Source organism: Tursiops truncatus, chromosome 1, assembly GCF_011762595.2.
Source record: "Tursiops truncatus isolate mTurTru1 chromosome 1, mTurTru1.mat.Y, whole genome shotgun sequence".
Lineage (NCBI taxonomy): Eukaryota > Metazoa > Chordata > Mammalia > Artiodactyla > Delphinidae > Tursiops > Tursiops truncatus.
In genome coordinates, this window is record NC_047034.1 from 43,350,741 (window position 1) to 43,376,406 (window position 25,666).

The 25,666-nt window shown below is 37.2% G+C and overlaps 1 protein-coding gene across 8 annotated transcripts in view; it reads right to left on the reverse strand.

Moving 5' to 3' along the window:
• Nucleotides 1–945: 945 nt before the first annotated feature.
• The window catches only part of PLA2G4A (phospholipase A2 group IVA), a 189,354-nt gene continuing 164,633 nt past the window's right edge, over nucleotides 946–25,666 (reverse strand). For 4 of the 8 annotated variants that reach the window (XM_019918613.3, XM_019918612.3, XM_019918614.2 and 1 more), the window contains exons 15-18: nucleotides 23,635–23,819; nucleotides 13,488–13,683; nucleotides 11,832–11,989; nucleotides 946–1,558 (exon numbers count right to left, since the gene is read on the reverse strand). In XM_019918613.3, the coding sequence (XP_019774172.1) occupies nucleotides 1,427–1,558; nucleotides 11,832–11,989; nucleotides 13,488–13,683; nucleotides 23,635–23,819 (671 nt within the window). In that variant the 3' untranslated portion in view covers nucleotides 946–1,426. The other 4 variants (XR_004525901.2, XR_012331125.1, XM_033853325.2 and 1 more) reach the window with 4 other exon arrangements.

A 25,666-nucleotide genomic window follows, 5' to 3' on the forward strand; every position in this document is an offset into this window, starting at 1 on the left:
TGGCGCTCCACCTAAGAGCATTTGCATTTGCTATTCCCTCTGCCGGGGAATGCTCTTCCCTTAAATATCCACAGGTCCTGCCCCCTCAGCTCTTTCACATCTTTAATCTGATTAACTTTCTCATTGTGATCTTCCCCAGGGCCCCATTTAAAATTATACACCCCCAATATTTTCCATCTCCTTCTTCCCCTTCTTTAATTTTCTCCTTAGGACTTATCGGTAACATTCTAGAAACTTATTTGTATTGTTTATTGTTGGTCACCTCCACTAGAATATAAGGTCCTTGAAGGCAGGCAATTTTGTCAGTTTTGTCCAGTGCTGTATCCCCAGACCCTACAACATGCCTGGTGGCCTGTAGTGGGCATTCATTTGCTGTGTGCATTAATCAACCAATGAAAGAATGAACTTTCAAGTGTTCCCTTCCTGTTACATTTTTTTCTTTCTTCACAAGTAGAAATGTAAATGAAATGTGAGAGGAAAAAAGAGACATGAACAATGAGATTAAAGAAAGGTAGACTCAAAAAAAGAAGGACGAGAAAGCCCTTATATATGGAACACTAACTCTGAACCTTAGCAGTTCAATGGTAACAAACCACAGTCATGCAATACAGATTGTCCCTAAGACAAGCCTTGCAGATACAGCCCTTGTCACTCTTCTGGATTCTTCTCTGAGGTCAACTGCTCTCTGTTGGACAAACAGGGTAATATCAGCAAAGTAAACTAGAAGTGGTTAAATTTTTTTTTCTACACTTTGAATAAATGTATGCCATTTGCTCAACAAATTATACATACTTTCTAAGAAAAATCACCATGATTTAAAATGATGTTTCAAATTTGAGTTTAGGTTTAACTTTTGTGTTTGAAAGCCATGAATCTGAGCATCTGTCATAGCAACGGTGCAATATTTCATTAAAGATAACAAACAAAAACTCAGTTACCTCTTGCTCATTTGTATATAGACGTATTTATTTCATATATGTATCTACGCATATATAAATAAAAAATAGTGTTGTCTCATGGCACAAATAAATCCAGTCAGTGACTTACATTCACACACAATACAAAGAATTCCATATTGAGACTGAACCTTTAAATATTCTAAAAAAGAAACCACGTTTTTAAAAAGGGAACACATAAGATAGTTGGTGAGGAATGTCTAAAAATACAGCATATGTCCCTACATTTGCATCAGGAAATTCATACTGATAGAAAATGTAGCTAAGTATATTTTTACGCAATTGACATCATCTGTCAATCTAACAAACTTTTAAGGGTATTATTCTATGCAGCTAAATAACTGCAACTTTGAGTATTAACCAGTCTCTTGAGACCAGTGTTAATATCTGTCCTGTGCTTTTAAATCCAGTTGTCACGGAATTTCAGACTGCCTCTGCATCAGAAATTGCTAAGCTTTCCAGTACACAAACTATGCTGTGGGTTTGCTTAGAAACTCCTTGTTGAAGAATCTTCTTGCCTCAACACTACTGAGGGAAACAGAGCAACGAGATGGATTCTGTCTTCTATATTCAATGCTTTCAACTATGGCATTCTTTATTACCTGTGAATAGAGGCAAAAGATGTATAATTAGTGCTGTTCTGAACTCACTGAAACATTTGTTTGGTCAAAAATATATATATATAATTTACCTTTTTATTATCGTATTCTTTTTGAAATAGAGAAATCTCTGAGTCATGCATGTATATATTTATTTATTTTATGCAATTAATTTATTTATCTATTTGGTCGCATCGGGTCTTAGTCGCGGCTCGTGGGCTCCTTAGTTGCAGCTCACTGGCTTCTTAGTTGTGGCACGTGAACTCTTAATTGCGGCATGCATGTGGGATCTAGTTCCTGGATCAGGGATGGAAAACAGGACCCCTGCATTGGGAGCAAGGAGTCTTAGCCACTGTGCCACTAGGGAAGTCCCTCATGTATATATTTAAATTCAACATCTCCATTACACTTAAAAAATTTTTTTTAAATTGATGTATAGCTGACTTACAATGTTGTGTTAGTTTCAGGTGTACAGCAAAATGATTCAGTTATATATATATATATTCTTTTTTTTCAGTTATCTACCTATCTATTCATTTTCAGTTTCTTTTCCATTATAGGTTATTAGAAGGTATTTAATATAGTTCCCTGTGCTATGCAGTATGTCGTTGTTGTATCTATTTTATATACAGTATTGTGTTATCTGCTAATCCCAAACTCCTAATTTATCCCCCTCTTTTCCCCTTTGGTAACCGTAAGTTTGTTTTCTATGTCTATTTCTGAGTCTATTTCTGCCTTGTAAATAAGTTTGTACGTTTTTGTACGTTTTTGTACATTTGTACGTTTTTAGATTCCACATATAAGTGATACCATATGATGTTTGTCTTTCTCTGTGCACATTACACTCTTGTTCAGTTTGTATCCAGATACTATTCCTTCCCCCAGCAGAGAAAGAACTGTTGTGGGAGTGTCCCAGATTTTTTTTTAATTTATTTTTATTAATTTATTTTTGGCTGCGTTGGGTCTTCGTTGCTGTGCGCGGGCTTTCTCTAGTTGCGGCAAAGGAAGGCTACTCTTCCTTGCAGTGCATGGGTTTCTCATTACGGTGGCTTCTCTTGTTGCGAAGTACAGGCTCTAGGTGCACGGGCTTCAGTACTTGTGGCGTGTGAGCTCAGTAGTTGTGGCTCGCGGGCTCTAGAGCACAGGCTCAGTAGTTGTGGTACACAGGCTTAATTGCTCTGCGGCATGTGGGGCATGGGTCCTTTCCCGGACCAGCGCTCGAACCCGTGTCCCCTGTGTTGGCAGGCGGATTCTTAACCACTGTGCCACCAGGGAAGCCCCTGTTTCAGATTTTTTGCTGATAAAATAGGGAATAAAATATGTGTAACATGGTAAATTTATCTTCATTCTGTCCTTCATGGGGAAGGTAGTAAGAGGGAAGAAATAAGTAACTACTAAATCTAGAATTTATGTCCTTTATAGTTAGTAGATAAGCAGAAATGAGAGACCACAAGGAAGTACGAGACTTTCCCTAATCCTAAAGAGAAAATAAATTGCTGGAGAATTGCCCTGCTTCCTCAGTGAAACAAATGCAGTTATAAAACATGGATGTCCTCTATCTAGGAAACACCATGCTTTGTGATTTTATCGATGATGGCTATTCTTTATTCAGAATAATCTTTGCATATACCCAAATTAATGGTGACTACAACCTCTAAGAACCGCTATTATAATTATCATGTACTTTTTTTGGTATGATGTTAACCTAGTTAGGAACTTTTGGAATGAAGAGAAAATCTGGAATTTGGTTGAAGCAGTTACTGCAGAGCAATGGGAATGGGCTTTTGGAAGAGAGGCCTGGATAGTAACCTTGGCTCTGATGCTGTTTTTTTTGTGTGTGTGTGTGTGGTACGCGGGCCTCTCACTGTTGTGGCCTCTCCCGTTGCAGAGCACAGGCTCCGGACGCGCAGGCTCAGCGGCCATAGCTCACGGGCCCAGCCGCTCTGCGGCATGTGGGATCTTCCCGGACCGGGGAACGAACCCGTGTCCCCTGCATCGGCAGGCGGACTCTCAACCACTGCGCCACCAGGGAAGCCCCTCTGCTGCTGTTTTTGAACCCTGACAAAATCAGGAAGACTCCATTCTCAGGATAGGACTATACAATTTCATTGTTGTTTTTTTTTTTTTAATTAATTTTTATTGGAGTATAGTTGCTTTACAATGCTGTGTTAGTTTCTGCTGTACAGCAAAGTGAATCAGTTACACGTATACATATATCCACTAATGAGACAGAAGTTTCAGGGCCAGAGGCAAGTCACATGAATATGCCACGATTCACTTTTTTCCCTTCCCCAGGGGTTGTGAGGCCATGTTAAGGTATTAGACACATGCTTTTCAGCCCTCTACCATGGGCAGGAATACTTGGCAAATCTGAGAAGTTTAGAACACCATTGGCCCTTCTCACTCAGAGCTGGTGTGGCCCTCTTGGCCTTGGAGATGTGTGCACAGTAGGGTTTTCCCATTTCACATCCAATCTAACTGGGCAAGCTGGGTTCAGTACCTGGAGGAGAGAAATGTTTGACTTAGGTGACACTAACATGCAGTTAATATTCTGTGACTTTATGTAAGGCCCAATGGGCAGGGCCCTCTGTTCTCTAATGCTAACTTCAAACAAACTGTCATATTCTAGAAAGAGGGACTTATCACAGGAATGTGATACCTTTGCTTGCTTTATGATTTTTAATTTTATATATATTTTCCCCAGAAGACAATTATATATATAACTATATATATATAAAATTGTCTTCTGTGGAAAATATAAAATACACATATTTATTTTAAATAAATATGTAAGTGCTTATATATCTATATTATAAATATATAATTATATTATATATAACATGTAAATATAAAATTATATATATAATTATATATATATAAAATGGTCTTCTGGGAAAAATGGGCTCAAATGTTACTGAGTCTTTTAAGCAAAGCAGATATTAGCTGACCCCATCTTTCCCATGAGTAAGGGAAACATAATTCTATGGAGACAGAAGAGGGGGCTTCAAGCCTATGAAGGACACCTTGATAGAGGGCCTCCAGGCACAGTCACTTCTTTGCTGTGTGAGATCAAGGGGAATTAACTTATATCCTTGAGCCTGTTTCCTCTTTAAAATGGAAATAATAATACTAATCTTGGCTTTTGTGGGAACTGGAGATCATTTATATAAAGCACTTTGCACAATGCCTGGCACATAGGAAACAATCCACAACTAGCATCTATTTATTGTTGGTATTTTTAAGCTGACCATATGTGAGGACATTTAAATTAGATGTGAGCTTTAAATTAGATGTGAGGCTGTAAAGCTTACTAGAAACAAATGCACCATGTATAGCCAACAGCGGGCTTATTATATGGTAAAAGTCAGCAAATCAATTCTGCTATCAAATGTGTCCTACTACATCTTCTTTTTAATAATCTCCCTGTCTTTCTAGAGATCATGTCAGCAAGTTTTCAGTTGGTTTCTCCTACTGAAAGGAGCACCAAAGCAACATGAGACACACCAACCCTCATTGCAGAGAAGTACCCAAGTAAAACTAAAAATCAGTTCTTTACTTTCCAAACACCCAAAAAGCTTTAAAATATATTTAAAAAAAAAAACAACTGCAGGGGACATTGTGCTAATCATGACTGCTGTCAACTTCTTTACAATGAATTCATGAGCACAAAAAGATCAACAATAGCAATATTATGAACTAGTGGGTTTATCATAGTTGGCCCTTGGAAGGTGTTTTTAGTAAACAGGCCATTCTTTTAAAGGAAAATGGATATTCACATTTATAGCTGAAAAACCCAAATATGCAATTAGAATGTGCATGTCAAACCACTAGGTGGCGCATTAACACTGTGAAACCATTAACCAGGTTTTTCAGATTACCCGCTTGTTGTGATGTGTAACAGTGGTCCCCAACTTTCTTGGCACCAGGGACCGGTTTCATGGAAGATGATTTTTCCTCAGACCTGGCAGGAGGGTGGGGCGGGGGATGGTTTCGGGATGATTCAAGTGCATTACATTTATTATAAGTGCGCTTTATTTCTATTACTATTACACTGTACTATATAATGAAATAATTATGCAACTCACCATATTGCAAAATCAGGGGGAGCCCTGAGCTTGTTTTCCCGCAACTAGATGGTCCCATCTGGGAGTGATGGGAGACAGTGACAGCCGAAGTGTGTTGCTTATGTCCAGTCTACTCCGTAAGATGCAGCTTGATTGTCACTTGCTACTCACTGATAGGGTTTTGATATGAGTCTGCAAGCAGTTGATTTATTATGGTCTCTGTGCAGTCAAACCTCTCTGCTAACGATCATCTGTATTTGCAGCCGCTCCCCAGCCCTAGCAACACCGCCTCAGCTCCTCCTCAGATCATCAGGCATGAGATTCTCATAAGGAGCGCGCCACCTAGATCCCTCGCATGCGCAGTTCACAGTAGGGTTCGCGCTCCTATGAGAATCAAATGCCGCTGCTGATCTGACAGGAGGCGGAGCTCAGGCGGTGATGTGAGTGATGGGGAGCGGCTGTAAATACAGATGAAGCTTCGCTCACTTGCCCGCTGCTCACCTCCTGCTGTGCGGCCCGGTTCCTAACAGGCACTGGTCCTGGCCCGGGGGTTGGGGACCCCTGATGTATAATCCTGTGATGTAAACCGAAGTGGCTGAGCTCAGCGTTACATCAGTTGCTAAATGCAAACCTTTCGGCGTGACACATGGTACAATCAGATGTGTTTGAAAAGGCGATATGTTATATTTGAGTCTTCCTATTTTTTAAAATGATACTAGGAGTCATCATCAATAGTGTTTACACCTAATTTCCTCTTTCATTCCCCCCCAAAAGTCATTGAGAGACCAAATCCTTCCCGTCAGTTTTATCCTTGCAGGGGTCCTTATATCTCAACCCTCTTCATCCCCATCACCTATCCCCAAATAAGACTGGTGTCATCTTTCACCTGTGCCATTTAATAGTCTCCCAATTTGCCAGATCCTTTAAATATCTGGCAGTAAAGGCATAAGGAAAAAAAAGAAAACATGAAAAATGTAATCATTCCCCCAAAGGAACAAATTTAGAGACGTGAGATTGGAAGCGCTCCAAAAGTAAGTACTGGATTCACACAACAGAAATTTTAAAATGAGCCTTAAAAGAAAGTTACAGTATGTTTTGAGAGAGAAATAAAAATTATAAATATAGCAGAATGCAAGAAGATATTCTGCAGTAAATTACTGTGGATTTACTGGCTAATGCCTGCTTCCCAATAGTGTCATGAAAGTAGGGGCCTTAAGTAGTCTTGTCATGTTTTATCCCAGCACTTAGAACACGGAAGGGGAAGAATAAAAGTTTGTGAAATTAATGACTGCCCAGAAGGTGCTCACTGGAGGTCAATTAAATAGGATAAAGCTCAACTCATGGAGACAATGAGATTTGAGTTGAGTTGAAGGACAAGCAGGATTTGATAAGTGGAGAGGAAAGACTGGGCATTCTCAGTAAAAGGATAATCTCATAAAGAGGCTGAAGATGGAAGGTCATGGCATGTACAGGAAACATCTGGGAAGTGGTTCGGCTGGAAAGGAAGCTGTGTTTGGGGTATACTAGGACATAAGTCTTCTTGAAAGATAGATGGTTCAAAAGGGAGGAAAGAGTGAGAAAAAAACCTTTGGCCCCATCTCAGCTCCTCAACATAACAGTGTGACTTCTAGCAATCAGCCTACGTAATCCATGATTCGGTTTCCTCACATAGAAATAAAAAATACCTACCTCATGGGCCAGTTGTGAATGCTGAATATTTGAAAAGGAAATATCTGGCTTATATTAAGCACTCAAAAGTTTTCCTTGTTCTTTTTGTTTTGTGCATTGCTGTATCCTTAGTTCCTAAGGATACAACACAGTAGATACTCAATAAATATGTATTGAATTAATAAGTAAATAAGATATAAAAAGATTATAGGTAGCATTAAAGGTAAATGAATTTGGGCCTGATATAGAAGGCCATTATAACCAACAAGGACATACTGTATAGCACAGGGAACTATACTCAATATTTTGTAATAACCTAAAAGGGAAAAAAAACCTGAAAGGGAACATATATAGAGAGAGATATAGATGTAGATATAGATATCCATATATGTATAACTGAATCACTGTGCTATACACCTGAAACTAATGCAGTATTATAAATCAGCTATACTTCAATTAAAAAAAAAAGAAATGCCTAGAGATATCACATAAAAAAATAAGGCTATGATACATAATAAGCTTCTAAATTATTTTGTAAAAGATAAAAACTTTAACTTGTACCTAGACACTCTTAACATGATGATGAAATATCAGTAAATGAAGAAGTAAATACCAGTACTTCTGGATATACACTTTTCCTCATTTTAATTAACCCTTAATATTTAACACTTTACAGGATCACTGGAGAAAGAATTTTAAAAGCTCATGATTATGCAGCATTGGCATATGCTGTCACTGTCTTTAGAATATGCCAACTGGATGAATAAACTGAATGAGTGAGACTGCATAACAGTACATTTTCCTGTGATAACTGGTCCTGGAAAAGAGACCTCAGAAAGTGTATTTCCTCTAGATCGAGGTGGTAGTTTATGGGTACAGCATGTAGTCACACTACCTGGCCAGGCATACACGGCCTGGAGATTCTCCACAGTCAGGCATCTGCCTCCCACCAACAGGCCCTGTATCCTGACACTCACTACTCGTTCCTCCTATTACATTAAACTCTTCAACCGTTTCTGCCAGTAAGTCGATGACATTTTTTAAATGACTTATGAAAATTTTGTTGCATATTTATTTTAGGTGTCGGGCATTGTGATCGGTACCTCTGGAGGATACAAGGTAAATAAGGCAAGTCATTGTTTTTAAAGGGTTTAAGTTTATAATTAAAAGCAGAAGATAAATTTGGACACGGATAGTAATTATTATCACTAACATATTACCTGTTTCAACTGAGTGTCTCGTACGTGCCAAGCTCTTAAATTATATTCTTTTACTTAATCCTCATCCCAATCCTATAAAAATCTGTATCATTGTTTCCTTTTACAAATGAGGAAAGTAAAATTTGGAAAGGTTAATCAACATGCCCAACGTCACCTAGCGAAGAGGCACAAGCAAAAATCTGAGTACCCAATTTGGTTTAACTCGAAAGCCTCTGCATTTTCCACATACCACATGTCTACCAGTGTAAGTCACTATATATTAGGTTTCTTAAAATAAAAAAAAAAGACACAGAAAAACCCCCATGAAATGCTGCCATTGTAAAAAGCACTTAGGCAACGTTCAGTGAAAAGGAATTTGGGAGGACTGAGTAAGTGCAGAAACCCGACACTAATGAGAAACCCAGCCTGCTGTCATGAAGTGAGCAGAAACAGAAGTTCTCTAAAGATGAACTGGAATTTAGCTTCAGCAAAGCAGGGCTGCTAGAATCTCTGGGGAAAATGAAGCAACAGAAGCACAGCAGCAGAGCTGTCGGAGACAGGTTGACATTTTCAAAGTAAAGATTTAAGTCAGAATGTGAATTGAAGATGAAAATTTGCCTTAAGCCACGGTGGTGGTGGCCACAAAGTTGAAAACTGCCTCCATGGGATTGGCAGTCAGATGTCTTTGCATTAGAAGTGTTTATATACACAGTGTCCACAATTGGTGAAAAATTCCAACAGTCTGTGGCAAGTAAACATGTGTTGTGTTGCTGCAACGTGAATACGTCACCTACTCTCGTTGAATCGTGTGAAAATGAGCGATTTGGCTCACGATTGAGCCTAGTGACCCAGCATCCTACCTCAGAGTTTGGCTGTTCTTTCTTTATCATCACTTACCAAGAAGCTTTGATTCTGATAAAATGTGTTTTCCTGGTTAAAAGCAGGGAATGGGAGTCATCAAAGGAGAGATACATGTCAGTGAAAACTGAAGTATTACCCGGGTATGAGGCACACACACACACACACACACACACACACACACACACATATACAACCAAGAATCACTTGAACAGAAGTCTCAATGGTCATATAATTTAAGAGGAAGCCTACATTCATTCATTCAAAAAATATATGCATTTACTGCCTGGGCTGCCATTACCTATATTGACTTGTCTATATTCTTAATTCTGGGCATTTGCAAAGGTCTTGAGGTGTATCCATCGTGGTAAGGGATACAGACACACATAGTTATGGTTCCCATTTATTAAGCAGCTTCTGTTTGCAGGCCACTGTTCATATGTCACCTGATTCAAGATTCACTACTCCCACTATGATAGGTGCTGTGACACCTGTTTCAGAGGTGAGGAAACTGAGGCTCAAGAAGTTTAAATAGCTTATTCAAAGTCACACAAATAGCCCATCTAAGAGCTAAACATGATATAAAGTCTATGACCTTACTTCTACTTACTGTGTCAGAAAACTTCTTAGGAGCAATTAAAACCTGCTTAATTAAACGGCTTGTGAAAAATCTGTATCTGATGAGCTCAGGACAGTTATTTTGGAATTCAGTCTGGTTTTGTTCAGGCTTTAACTGTTTCATCTATGTGTCAAACAAATTACTTTGAAGAATGTAAAATATATAAATAGAACTATATCATTCTTTACAGACAATAGCTTACAAGGTTTTACATAAACCAAAACTGAAAACAATGAGAGAAATGTAGTTGTGTAAGTTACATATATATATAGACACACACGTACATATACATGTATGTCTATATACAGATATACTTTTGTGTATGTGTCCTTTTATTTTCCCAAGTCCAATAGGGTATTTATATATTCCTATAAGCTATTTTTTTCCATTTTAGGACAACTGATCAAGTTTAATACATTTCATCCCAAGGAGTACAAAATACAATTTTGAGTTTATTGGCTTCATACTGGAAATACAGGATTACTCCTGTATTAACCCTTAGTTCTTTTCTATTTTAACAGCATGAGGTTTCATAAAACACAACTCCATTTTGAGAATGTCTGTTTGCTCCCTATGAATCATAGATTAAAATGCTGATTTTCTCTTAATATTCTTTAAATTTTCACCATCACCACAGAAACAATGTAGCATATGGATTTCTGATTTTCACTGAATAATATAAAAGAAAAAGAAAAGGAATAAATCTATTTAGACAATGATATATTCTATAAATGTTGTTAAGCGTGTTTTACTTGAATTATCACATATTCACAAATGAAGGCTGACAAGAAACACTTTAGAGTTGCAGAAACTGAAGGTTATTGGGAAAAATTTCATATGCTTACAAAAATTAAAGACATTGATTAATAAACGTATTATGGTGTAACTGTTATAACTGCACACAATTGATCATTACTAGTTTCAGACCAAACTAAACAAACAAGCAAACTAGATGTGCCAGTATTCTATTAGATCACAAAATGTAATTAAATCTCATATGCACGGAAGACTCATTCGCACGGTACATTCTTTTACTCCATTCATACAGTCTCCAAAAAGACTGACAAATCAGGCATGACACCTTTCCCTCTCCATTTGATTTCTTTCTTTCTTTTTCTTTTATTCTTTTTTTCTAATGTGCAAAATCCGATTAGGCCAATGAACTTGGGCTTTTACGACTGATAACCATTTGTCAGACACTATGACGTGGAACCGCAAGCCAACATGATTCCAATTACACAATAGTGGTCCTAAATGGTGAGTTAGCAGCTAAAGAATTTTACACAGAGACAGAATTTTAGCAGCAGATAAACTAGTGATTGGAATAATACTGAAGAGAATGACTTGTTTCTTATATTTCTGGAGCAAAGCATACTTGATATCTCCAGGGCTAAAAATGGAGACACTGCTACTTTGGGAGACATTTCTAAGATCCACAAAAATAAAGACATTTAAAGGCATGAGTGTATCCATGAAAAGTCATGCTATTTTTGCAGATTAACTACACTTCTGGTTACACTCACTTTCTCACTCTTATATTTCCATTTTATCACTTTTCTTCCTAATTAAAATTTATTTTTTTATATGAGAAATACACTAGATACTTCGGGAAAGAAGCTGAGGATAACTATCCTTCAATCAAGTAATATTATGAAATGTGGGCTCTGCCAATTTGGAGGCATTTGTTTTCTTATTTGTGAATTTTATGGGGTTCTTCTGGAGCTTAATAGAATAATTCATGAAAAATAAAATGGTACAGTTGGGGTGTCGTTCATAAACCTTACTTTTAATTAATTAAAATGAGGTATTGCTATGTTCATGTTATATGGAAGTATTTGACATTGTCAATGATTGTAGGAGATACTTACATCGATGTTGTTCAGGGTATTGAAGTACATCAGATCATGCAGCCTTTTGAATGCTTGATTTGGATATTGAAAGTTGAAGGTTGAAAATGGTGATTCAGGGTCATCAAAAATATCAAAATCAGCTAGTTCTTTCTCTTCCTTAGTTTCTCTTGGAACACCTAATATAAGAGTCTCAAATGGTGTTATTTTGAAAACCACAAATTACCTCTAAAATCCAGAGCATAAAACATACAAATAGCCATAAACATAACATTGGTAGCCCCTTCAGGGGTCATATAATCCTTAGTATACACTATTAGGCCTCTGTCTATATTTCCTGGACTTGACCATTTTCGTGTGTTCTGACTGGGCAACTTCCAGTTGCCAATAGCAGCATCTCTGTGCCTAAGAGCTTTCTACTCCTTCCTGTTACTGTTCAAGGATGCTTTGCTCACTAGCATCAGGCTGGAAATTCCAGTAGACAATACTCTGTCCCAGGAAGCAGTCAACCAAAGACTCTATGGTGTTGGTATATAAACTCCCCAGTTCCCTTGCCGCTTGCTGTGTAAGTGGGAAGGATGATTCCAGACCATAGGTTCTATTTCATTTCCTAGAGTTTCCCAGCAGGATCAGGTTCTCCTCGTGGTAGCAGCTTACTAACACATCTTTTGTTGTCCGCCTTTCTTCCCTTTATCAGTTCCCTGCTCTCTTACTAAAGTTTCCTAGTTCACCCAAATAAACCATTTTCACTTGAACCCTTTGCTTGGAATCTGCTTCTGGTAGAATCCAAATCCAAACATTAATTAATTGTCTTCATGTCACAGGAATCCCCTCCACATCCTATTTTTGAGAATTAATAGTGATAGAAAATTCAAAATTTTCTAGGTTTTAAGTATTCCACTGTTCAATAACTAAAAATGCCCACAAATTCTTCCTTCTTTTGTGTTGAAGTATGACATGATAATCTCCACCTCTCTTGACTTTTTTCTCTGACTCCCTCCACTATCTAGAAGAAGATCACTGTCTTCTCCATGACTATTTTTTGTCTGTCCTTTCACAGCTACATTTTCTGGTCCTAAAATAATACGATTTTGAGGCATTTAGCATCTTGCCTGTCAATCTCTAGATCTCCTTTTGTTAATCAGTATCTTCCAGGATACAGAAGAGTCTATAGACTCCTCTGGATGTGGCAAAACAAAATGCCTTAAATTTGATTCTCTTTTTTTTTATGGAATATAACACGGCAAGCTGAAATTACTAGCCATATCGTACTGCTAGATAACATTAATTTTTATGGCCAGTTAACATTCCCAGAATTTTTTGCATGATTTGTTCTGAAACAAAGCCTCCCTTACAAGGGTAGTATTTAAAATATTTAACAATGCCTATGACAAGGGTACCATTCAATCAGAACAAATACAATCTGAGGTTGTGGAGTAAAGCCCCAGAGATTTTTACTGAGCTTGTTGTTCACCCTTCAGTTTCTGAATAATGAGGAGCCAGGGGATCTTGGGCTAAGAAAGAGGGGGAGTACTCGAGGTCTCAGGATAGTAGCCATTTATCAAGGTAAGGGAAGTGTTCAATGTTGTAATAGCTGGTATGGCAGTGTCAGCATGAACCAGCTTAATGTTAGTCTTTATCAGATTGCTACTTTACAGAATATAACTCCCAATGTACCTGGAGCCTTGTACTTTCTGAAGTTGATGTTGGCCAGAACAAAATGGATGATAGTTGGGCAATCTTTCTCAACATCAGGATTCTTGGGTTTAAAGACATAGCATTCCTTCAGTCCTTCTCGATCAAACACATAAGGATCGATCTTTGGAAAGGGGAGCTTATTCATTTTAGCCCACTTTTCTGCAAGTAGAAGTTCCTATGGAAGAGAGGGAAAGATCATTTGTTCAGTTGGTCTGCACATTATTCAATATTAGTTAGGTGTCTACTGTGTGCTAGCAGTATGCTCCTTGCTAGGATGAAAAATGACCCTGTTCTTAAGAAGCTTATCAATCTCAAAATATATAAAATGACTCCATAAACAAACTCACTATTATTTTGTCAACTTTTTGTATAGGGCTAGTTCCATAGGAGGCATTGAAAAATTATTAATGAACTGAACTGAATGATACTACGTCGATGCAATTGCTAGAGAAATAAGCATATATTATGAGTTCTGGGCATTTATAAGCCAAGTGAATGCTTTTTAACCCTTCAGAGTCAAAAAGAATTTGTTGAAGCAGAATGAGGAGCACTCTGTTACTGATTTTTTACCTGCATCTTCTCCACAAAACTGATTAAAAATTAATACATTTTCTGAATGCAAAAACATTGAGTTGCCCTGAATTAGCTTTTTTCTTCTTTTCTTTTTTTTGCTTTTGTTTATGAAAAGAAGCTGAGCTTCTGGCATCATTTGTTATTCTATGTGCAGTGGCCAAGAATTGGCCATACAGAGGAACCAAGAGTTAGTTAATGGGCGTAGCAGATCGTCATTGCTTCCACATATGAACTTCCTTCCGGATAAAAGGCTTATACATCCTTACTGGAATGAGAAGACACCTGGCACACAGCCACAGAGCTCATTTGCATCCACTGACAGGTAACGTGCCCAAGAAATACAAGGTTGCTGTCGACTACTGAGGTTTCAGGTTTGTTTCTGCCTCAAGGCTGACTAGCACAATGGGTAAGCACAAAAAATAATTACATTTAAACTAAAGAACATAAATCAATACAGAGAGATGCAGCGAATAGAGCTTATTTCTACTGAAATGCAGCTGAAGGGCAAAAAGGACAAATAAGAAGCAGACTGTGGTAGTGGGAAAAGCACCAACTCCGGGGCCAGATTGCCTGAGTTAAAGTGCAAGCTCTGGGACTTTGGGCATGTTCCTTAATGTCTCCACACCCAATATCCTCAAATATAAAGATGGCAATGATAGTACATATTTCATAAGACTGCTGTTAGAATTAAATAAATTAATGAGTGCAGTATTTAGAACCATGCCTGTCATTTCATGCTATGCAACTATTTGACAAATAAATGCCAGTAAAGAGAAGAAAAGAGATGGAAGGGGAAAAGTGAAGAAAGAAAAGAGGAAAAAGGAAGAGAGATAGCAATGGTATTGGGGAAATCCCTAAAGGAGGGAAGTTTTAGAGAAATGATCACTATCATCTTAAGTTTTTTAACTACCCTTGTAATCACATTGATTCATTCAATGATAATCATTAGTTGCCAATCTAAGTTCCATGCTAGGAGGTGGGGACATAACACTGAGTGAAACTCTTGTTCTTATGGGATGTACATAGCCTGGTAGTAATCAAATAACACTTCAGGTTTAAAACTGTGGCAAATGCTATGAAAAAAGTATTTATTTGCCATGAGATTTTGCAGTATACCTGGACTATTTCCTCAGAGTGCTTATTAATTCATTCAACGTTATAATTGAGCACCTATATTCTAGGCGTAAGAGAGAGGCTGTCCTTGGATACTTAGGGATTATAAATCAGTGGGAAATATAAAAAATAGATATGATAGTGCAGTATGGAAGAGGCAGGGAACATGATGGATGGCTTCATGCCTGGGCTGTGCAGCCTGAAAGGCCCAGCACATCTTGACTTGCAAGCTCGGTGATCTGAGACAAACCGCTTATCACTACAGCTAAACAGGGAAGAAATTATTTTGTGGGAGGAATTATGCAGTGATGCTCTCCTAATGGCACCATAGGGATCATAAGTAACAACAAACGCACATGGACCAGGTTGTGTACTATCCTTGAAATAGCAGGCTCCCAATCCCATTTTATCTACATTTCAGCTGTTTCTTATTTCTCAGCAACTCCTATATACATAAATGAGTTGTAAAATAAAGTTAGCACTATTATCTTCCTGAACATTGCTGTGAGGATTAAATGAGATCATGTATTTTTAAAAACTCAGTAATTTATATTTAAGAAAACAAGTACTTTAAAATAGCACCTTATGCTTTGTGACCACCTAGAGGGGTGGGATAGGGAGGGTGGGAGGGAGACGCAAGAGGGCTGATTCACTTTGTTATAAAGCAGAAACTAATACACCATTGTAAAGCAATTATACTCCAATAAAGATGTTAAAAATAAATAAAAAAATAAAATAGCACCTTAAATTCAGAGAAAAATATGTTTTTCATTGAACTTTCACTGTTCCTGATGCTTCTAGAATGTCGTGAATTTTAAGTTGATCGACTCTCTCAATGCCATTTACTGAGAAATAAAAATCTGGGAGAACAAAGGATTTGATTTATATTAAAGCATTTGTTTCATGAACTGTTAAGCTAAATGTGATTATATTTTACAGAAAATCCCATACATATATATGAATAATTGCTTGTTAGAAACTTGAGAAAACTTTTATCTCTAAATCATTTTTCTTCCTGTTCAGTTGAATTATTCATCCTGTTACTTCTTGTCTAGCACTGTTCCCAGTTATTCATTAAGGATTATTCAACATCAAAATAAAACTAAAAGTTCACGCTGTGGAATTGCGTGAGAACAAGGAAAAGAAGGAGCTTTCTAGTGTTTCCAAACATGACTCAAGGGTATGACCAGTGATGTGTGGATGGTGGAGAAAGAGGAAAAGGGGAATTGTGTGAGGTAAAAGACCGAGCTATTTTTAGATAAATATTTTACGCTGGAATCAGGAAGTGATGGAAACTTTCCCTTTCCTTATATGATCCTGACATGGAAAAGATTAAAAACTGATGACTATAAAGGCAGTGATTACAGGATGGAAAAGCCATCTCCTCTCTGATGTCTTGTTTCTCTGTCTGTAATGGCTAAGAAACAATGACACAACTATAAGTAGAGCAGACGAGTTTGAAAAGAGTATTTTAGAAGAATGCAGTGAGCAAAAAAATTGCTGCTCCACAAATTACAGCAATATGCCAGAACTGTGTTCTAACCATCCATTTTGGTTATTGTTTGACACCTCAGACAGTTCAGGTTTCCACAGGCTAATTCATGGTAAATTCACGTAGTACTAACTAAAATGATTTTCTGTGGAGATAAAAACTTGATAGTGTCCTTCCAAGTGATACTTTGTAAGATATTTGTGCTCATTTTTAAGTACTAAAACATCTTGAAAGATAGGAAAAACAATCTAAATAACATAGAAATATATTCAAACGATAGTGTTAATGGCATATATATGCCATTTTATTTATTTATATATGTAAATAAATATATACTTAAATTAAATTTATATATGTATAATAAATTAGCTTTTCTCTAGAGGAAATGAGGGTTTTTTTTTCCTGTATAAACCTAGACTATGTGTTTTCTAAGATATTTATCATTATTCAAAATCTATTTTTAGATTGGGGAGAGGTATGGAGTATAATTGTGTAAATAAATTTACAGAATTTTAAAAAATTATTGAAGCAACAATTGTATAAGATACAATGAATATAAATAACAATTTAGAATTCATTATTTTGTGGTTATGGTCATTCCCACTTCCAAAAAATGTATTATATTAGGTTCCAAGAGCTTTATAATGCAATAGACATGAAATAATTTTCTATATCTAACAGTGTATAGAATTTACAGAGCACTTTGTACTTCTCCTTAGTTCTTTTTCACTAAGAGGTTACTATACATTCACCAAAATATGTAAGGAGAAATTAACGTTGGGTATATCTCCTTATCACAAGGCATCTGATCCTCCATGACCAATACAGGTGTAATGGGTTGAATGGTGGCCCTCCAAAAGACAAGTCCATGCCCTCAACCCCCAAGACCTGTGAATGCAACCTCATTTGGAGAAGGGGTTTTTGCAAATGTAATTAAGGGTATGGAGATGAGATCATTGTGGATTAGCTGGGTGAGCCATAAATCCAAAGACACATGTTCTTACAAGAACACACACGCAGAGGAGAAGGCCATAGGAAGACAGGGGCTGAGATTGGAGTTATACAGCCACAAGCCAAGGAAAGCCTGGAGTTACTAGAAACTGGAAAAGGCAAGGAAGAATTCTCCTGTAGAGCTTTTGGAGGGAGTGTGGCCCTGAGGACACCTTGATCTCGATTTCTGGCCTCCAGAACTGTGAGAGAATACACTTCTGTTGTTTCAAGCCACCATGTTTGTGGTAATTTGTTACTGCAGCCCCAGGAAACTAACACAAGAGGTAAATCTGTAAATGCTTCATTTAATAACATGCAGTTCCTTTCATCAGACATGGTGGACTGACGCCCACAGAGCTAACACTTGGATTGGTTTGGCCATGCTGGTTTCATCCAACCTAAAAACCGTAAGTACATCATATACAGAGGTTCTAAACCAAGGATCATGCCATAAGGTCAATAAATAAATCAAGTTAGTGTGGAAAAATACAGATTCTTTTTCTGTGTTATTTGTGGGTAAATGAAATTTTGACCTTGAATGAAAATATAGGGAGATAAAGTTAATTTAGATATATTGCTTCTATAATTTGTAAAGACTGGCTCATTTAAAATTTTCCTTGCTTCTCTCTTCTTTTTCTCCTTCCTTCATTGCCTCCTTTCCTTCCTTCTTTCCTTTTATTTTTATTTATTTATTATTTTATTTTATTTTTTTGGCTGTGCCACACAGCTTGTGGGATCTTAGTTCCCCGACCAGGGATCGAACCTGGGCCCTCGGCAGTGAGAGTGCGGCATCCTAACCACTGGACTGCCAGGGAATTCCCCTTTCTTTCTCTTTTAAGAGAATGAACCCATTGTTCTGGCTTCTGGTCATTGAGCATTTTAAAAGGCCTGAAAAACAGTGAGATTTATGTCCAATATACAGCAACATAATACAAAATAACAATTTACGGCATAGCAACGCAAATCTATTATTCTCCATAAAATTTTGTAAGGTAAAGGAAAAAACTCTCCAGTAGTAAATTAAATTTCCCTATATTCCTTGTTTTCTCCTCAAGACATCCAAAATTATTTCCCCCTTAAATTTAGTCTGTTTATTTTGCAGACTTGGATATGAAGACCCTGGCTTATTTTTATGATCAAAATTAAAGATAAATCCTATTAAAATTTTCCCTGGATGGATCCTACTGGTAAAATGAATTTGGATAGCATATATCTAAGTTACTAAATGGTTAACAAAAAGAAACTTGACAAAATGAATCACAGAGCTGTTTTTCTTAAATCATTTAATAACACTATTTAGAGTCATGAGGTTCTTTATATTTGGACTATTATTAGGGTGTGTGCCCACTAATCTAAGAAAAAAACAAAAAAGACTCCAGTATCACTGACATTGACGTCATGACCTTTCAAGGCCAGTTATAAAATACAATATGAACTTTGTTGCCTTTATCAAAAGCCATGATATCCATCATTCTCTATCTCCCTGACAAAATCTGAGATTTAACTATACTTATGAAATGCTTATGAAATAAAGTTAACGGTTCTAATTTTTTGCTCTACTCTTTAATTTCAAATGGTATCGATATTTTAGTCTCAAAAATAGAAAATTATTCACTATTTAATCACCTTAATAAAATCATATTGCTTATATCCAGGTATTGCATTGGAGCTTCTCCCCTTCTATCAAAAACTTTGATGTAGATTCAATTTTTAAACCTTACTATATTATACCTAAAATAACTATTCTACTTTAGCATTAATAGTATATTTTTATTAATTTAAAAATTATAGATGAGTAATCTTTTAGATCCATATTGAAATGAATATTATTATAATGACACTCTATATAACAACACTCATAAGTTTAAAAAATCATTTTCAGTATTCCAAATGAGCCTGAAAAGTTCATTTTGTTCACTTTGAATTTCCTGAAGTTCATTTTTGGAGGAAAAAATGTATTACATATAATATATTGCAGTTTCCTTTATATTAAGTCTCTGATTCATTCCAGAATTATAGGCTTCATGCTATACTAAACCAGTAGTTAAAGGATAGTTAAAGGTTAGTTAAGGGATATATTAACCAATAACCAATTTAACCAATAGTTAAAGGATAAAGTACATATTCATATATGAGGAAGAGGGGTAGGATGTAAGGAACTGACAAAATAATTCTAAAGCACATCTATTAGCATGCACAGCTGTAATATTTTTTTCATGCCAGCAAAGCTGTGTAAAACAAGGGCTTGCATATACAATCTAATATAGTAATGTAAAATGGTGCAGCTTTTTTGGAAAGTGATCTGGAAGTACTTATTAAAAATCTTAACTAATGAATATCTAAGAAGCCAACTAAAGAAATAATAAAAAGTGTGATTAAAGACTCATGCACAAGGATGATCATTAGAGGAAAAAGGTGACAAGATAGCAATAACCTAAACGGTGAAAAGAGAGCATCGTTAAATAAATTCATGCATAACCACATATAAAGATATCATGCTGTGCTTAAAATTATGTTTTTTAAAATATTTAATGGCATAGTAAAATGCTCACAATGTAACTTTAAGTAGAAAGAAGCAAAAATATATGACCCTAGTGTTGATAAACACACACACATGCACGCACGCACACAGTGAAGAGAGAAAAAAAGTAAAAACCAAAGTATCAGTAGCCATTGTCTATGAATAGCAGGAGCACTTGATGTATATTCCAAATTTCCAAATTTTTTACAAGTATTCTTCTTAATTGGAAATAGTGAATCAAAGTATGTTTAAAAACTAGACAAAGTACAATGGTTCTTTTTAGAGGTACAAAGTAATATTCTAAAACCTTCTTCCAATATCAGTTCATTAATGTAGTGGAGCTCTGATTCATATATAAAATGATGGCTTTGACATTTTACACTCCCATTGGTGAAATGAATAATCAGCTTCTCTTACCACCAGAATGAGCTTCTAAACTATCATGGTAGCGTCATCCATTGAAACGAACCTGCCATTGCTGCTCATGGGTCATCAAATCCTGCTCTTGGTTTTTCACAGTCACCTGCCCTGGTTCAGTACTGCACTGTCCTATGCTTGCATTACAGTAAATCTCTCTTAATTTTAATCTCTTGTTCTCCATCCTCCAATTCATCCTACTTTCCATTATCATATTAATCATGCTAAAATTCCAATTTCATGAAGTCAGTTGTCTGCTGGAAACGCTTCATTGATTGTCTGTTGGCTATCATCCAACTGTAAATTCCTAACAGGAGTGTAATATCTATCACTCTAATCAGATCACTCCTCAGATGTGCTCATTGCCATTTCTGTGCCATTTTCATCCTATTTCATTTATTTCCCTGTTCATCTACTCCAGGACACACCAATCTATTTTTGTATGGATCTCCTAGAATACACCTAGTTATATAAACCCAAGTAACTATTTAACAATAAGTTACTTAACTTCCTTCCAAATGACTTCATGTATAAAAGTCTTCCCCCCTACCAAAAGCTAAAATTTTATCAAGATCAAGAACCATATTTTGGGCTTCCTTGGTGGCTCAGTGGTTAAGAATCCGCCTGCCAATGCAGGGGAAACAGGTTCGAGCCCTGGTCTGGGAAGATTCCCACATGCTGCGGAGCAACTAGGCCCATGCAACACAACTACTGAGACTGCGCTCTACAGCCTGCGAGCCACAACTACTGAGCCCTCGTGCCACAACTACTGACGACTGCGCACCTAGAGCCCGTGCTCTGCAACAAGAGAAGCCACTGCAATGAGAAGCCCGTGCACCGCAATGAAGAGTAGCCCCTGCTAGCTGCAACTAGAGAAAGCCCGCGCTCAACAAAGAAGACCCAATGCAGCCAAAAATAAAATAAATAAATAAAAATAAATTTAAAAAATAAACAAAGATATTACATAGTTATAAAAAAAAAACTATGTGTTACCATTAACTGCTGTGCACAGCACAGAGCACACAGCGCAGGGGTGTACAAAGGAGGCAGCTAGTGAAAAGAGAAGAACATTACATTTTCATTCTGGAGCCTTAGAATTTGGTCCAACGTGACTACTTCTTAACTACCACTTTCCTAGCCAGATCCTCAGCTATGCTCTTTTCACCCATTATCTTATGTAATTTGTTGATGTGATGAGATTTCTTATCTCATCAATCCTTGTTTCTTTGTCTGAATACCACTAACTGCCTCAAAAAAGGTAAACTATGAAAGCACTTTTAAAATATGAGGTTTAGGGGACTTCCCCTGGCCATTCAGTGGTTAAGACTCTGCACTTCCACTGCAGGGAGCGTGGGTTCGATCACTGGTCAGGGAACTAAGATCTCACATGCCCTGTGGCATGGCCAAAAAATTTTTTAAAAATAAAATATGAGGTTTATATATATATTAAAGAGTTATAACCATTATTAGTCTTAAGAACAGTTTAATCATGTACAATATAAAGGAAAACAGATGTCCGAGGACCTGGGTTATCACTGACTCTTCCTGGCTGGGAGATCATGAACTATTTCACTTAATTTCTGTGAGTTTCCATTTCTTAATCTATGAAATGGGAACAATAACTTTATATCTATTACAGCATTTCATTCATTCACCCACAAAAACTGTCCTACATACTCATAATTTGGGCTAGCACTTACAAAGCAATTAGAACCAAATGATTAAAACACACACACACACACACACACACACACACACACACAAAATGAGTGTTCTAGTCCCCAGGGAGTTCACAGACAGTGGAAGCAATATGATGTAAACAAATATGGACAGTAGAACATGAAAATCGCTGTGTTAGAAGAATTGACTAAGTCCTTTGTACTAAAACTATACCTGTGGAGGTCAAGAAAGGTAACATGTGAGCTGCATCTAAAGAAAGTTTGAGGCAAAAGGAACAAATAACATTCGTGGTCTCACTTGAATGCTGCCCAGCAATCCTTCTACATTGCCCTAGTCAGAACTTTTCCTCGTTTCTTCATATAGGCAGACTCCACTTCCTCCATTCTCTCACCCTCAAAAGATAATGCTGACTCCTAATTATTCTAAAAGTTAGAAGTTATCAGGTGAGTACTTTCCCATCTTCCCTTCTCAGTACCTAACAGCTAACCTCCATCCACAGCCATAATTTCCCCCCTTCTCTTTTGTCCCAATACGGACATTTCCAGACTCCTCTCCACCTGTATTTTTGTATCTCCCTTCCACTCCCTACCCCTGTAACCTTCCCAGGGGTGTAACTCTATCATGTATGTCATCTGTCCATTCTCCAATAACATTTCTTCATTCATGAGTCCTAACCATCGAAACATTTGAACACACTCGAAGTACCTCCGACGCACCCCTCCACACACACCATTTTCTTATTCTCCACATCCTCTTGCAGATATAGTCCATCTCCTTCTTCCCTGGACAGTTTATAGAATTGTCTCCATTTTCTTAACTTCCGCTTAACCCTCCAATTACTGCAGTATGACTTCTGCCCTCTCAACCCTATTGAAACTGCTTTTCACCGAAGACTTCCTGTTGTTAAATATCTTGACTTGGTTTTATAACACTGCACATTTCCTTGGTTTTTGTCCTTTTCCCCTGATATTATTGTTGGATCATCAAGATACTATTTTACGTCCTCTTCTCTTCTCATAGTATACACTCCCCGTGCACCATTTTACTTACCTTTCACCTGCTAACTCCCAAATTTCAGCCTTATTTTCTTCATGAACTTTAGATATGGTGCATCATTCTTGTCCTGCTCAGGACTATGAACTTGAACAAGGGTCATGGGAAGTCATTTAAGAGTTTTTTTAAGCAGGGAAGAGACTGAATCACATCTGTGTTTTGGAAATATTACTGAAAATAATGTAGAAAATAGGCTAAAGGGATAAGAAACTGGGAGGACTAAGGTAGCTACAAGGCAATGCAAAAGAATGTGGCAGACAATGGAATGCGACATAAATTCTCCTTACCTTGAAGGGAGGACTGGAGTCACTTGGCCTTGCAGAAAAGTCAAAGGAGATGATGAGATCAACTCCTCTTTGAGGTCTCAGGATCAAGGGGTATGGCAGGTTAAATGTGAGGCCACTGTCCACCACATGAATCTTTTTACTTTTGACATCCAGAGGCTCATATATCCGCTCAAATTCATCAGGATCTTTAAAAAGGATAGAAAAGAAAAGAAGGAATTAAACAATCATTTAACATTATTTAGGATATTAAAAGTATTTGTTATGTAAACGTGTGAGACGAATTCCCTATGGTTAGGCCCTCAGGGCTTGGAGACTTCTGGTTTCTTCCTCTGTAATATCAGAATAAAAGATTCTATCAACAAGGCTGCTGTGAGGATTAAGTGGGATGATACATGGAAAGTGCAAGCAAGGCTCAGGCCCTAGCAGTAACTCTACCCTGTGCGCCATGATCCCTGTCGTAGCATTACTTCCCATTACATAGATCTTTACTGTTGAAAAACATTTCCCCGTGCATTATCTTGCTTAAGTCTTAGAACAGACGTGAGATAGAGGATATCTAGAAATGGAGGATGAAATACATTAAATTCATCTCTAAAATGACACAACTTGGGAGTGGCAGAGTCTGAAGGGATCCCACACAGCATCTCTCTAGGTGATGGGAGTCTAAGAGAATAATCCAGCTGACACATTCAGCAAACATGCATTGTCTGCTACTCTTCAGGCCCTCCTCCAGGTGCTGAACAAGAGAGATGCAAACTCTGCTCCAATAGAGCACACTGCTGGTAAATCAGTCAACAAATATATTAAAAGATGGTTCGGGCAGTGATAAATGCAATGAAGGAAATAATAGAGGGTAATGGGATAAGGAGGAACTTCAGGTAGGTAGTCAGGAGAGACCTCTCTGAGAAGACTTTGAGACCAGATTCATAACAGAGAATTGGCCATCTAAGGATTTGGAGGGGGTGGTATTTTTTTCCAGGGAGAGGGAAGAACTAGAGCAAAGGCCCCAAGGCAGAGTAAGGAGTGGTATGTTTGAAGAAGTACAGTGTGGCTACAACTTAAGAGGAGAGTAGGATGAGATGGCAAGGGATCTGAAGGAAAGCAGGGGCTAGAAATCATTAGTTTTATGAACAAATAATATTGATAACATGTTGCTGTTCGCATGTAAGTGTGGTGATTCTAATCCTCTTCCTAGGAGAAAGAAATGTGATCAGAATTAAATTGATTTGAGCTGAATGAAATGACATGCAATTATTTTGTTCTGTCCCCTTGTCCTCACACCTGTTCCCACTTGTTCTGTTAGAAAGAAGGGCAGCAAAGCTCAAGAGGGAGGTTTATTACAGTAGGATAGAGGGAAGGTGCTCATGCTAGACATGCATTATGACCTCTGAGCCAGATTTTAAATTCCATTGGTGAGCAATTTTCATAGAGGAAACAACAAAAACTAGAGGATCAGAGCAACCTGTGCTTATAAAATCACCTATAAAATGTAGTTAATACCTATTACCCAGGAACATGTTCAGTAAGTACATGATAGAAACCCATCACATGTTAATTCCCTCCATATATTTCTAAATAAGAATGATGCTGATTATAATTCTCTCACAGTCGATTTTATCACTACATTGTAAGAACAAGAGATCAAAGAGGAAAGTAAATCTTTAAATTCTTAATGTCTGATTAAAATCCACAGTCCTCATCATCACTAGAAGCTGAAACTAAAACACCAATGAGACAATTAGCCAGGACGCTTATTCAATGTGAATTGAAACAGTTCTCAATTAGACTTTGGTTTAGTTACTTAAGAAAACATTAATATCCTTACAAGTTTCTCTAGTTAACAGTCACTGTTTTCTTCTCTCATATCTATACAAATTTCTCATCTCTAAAATACTGAATAACAAAGGAATGTTAGAAACATTTACTAGAGATGTTTGTAAATAAAGTGGAAAAGAGTTTACATCTGAGGTGATGTGTACTGAAGGAAAGTAGGAAGATGTGAAAAAACGGTCTTAGATGAAAAACAAATATG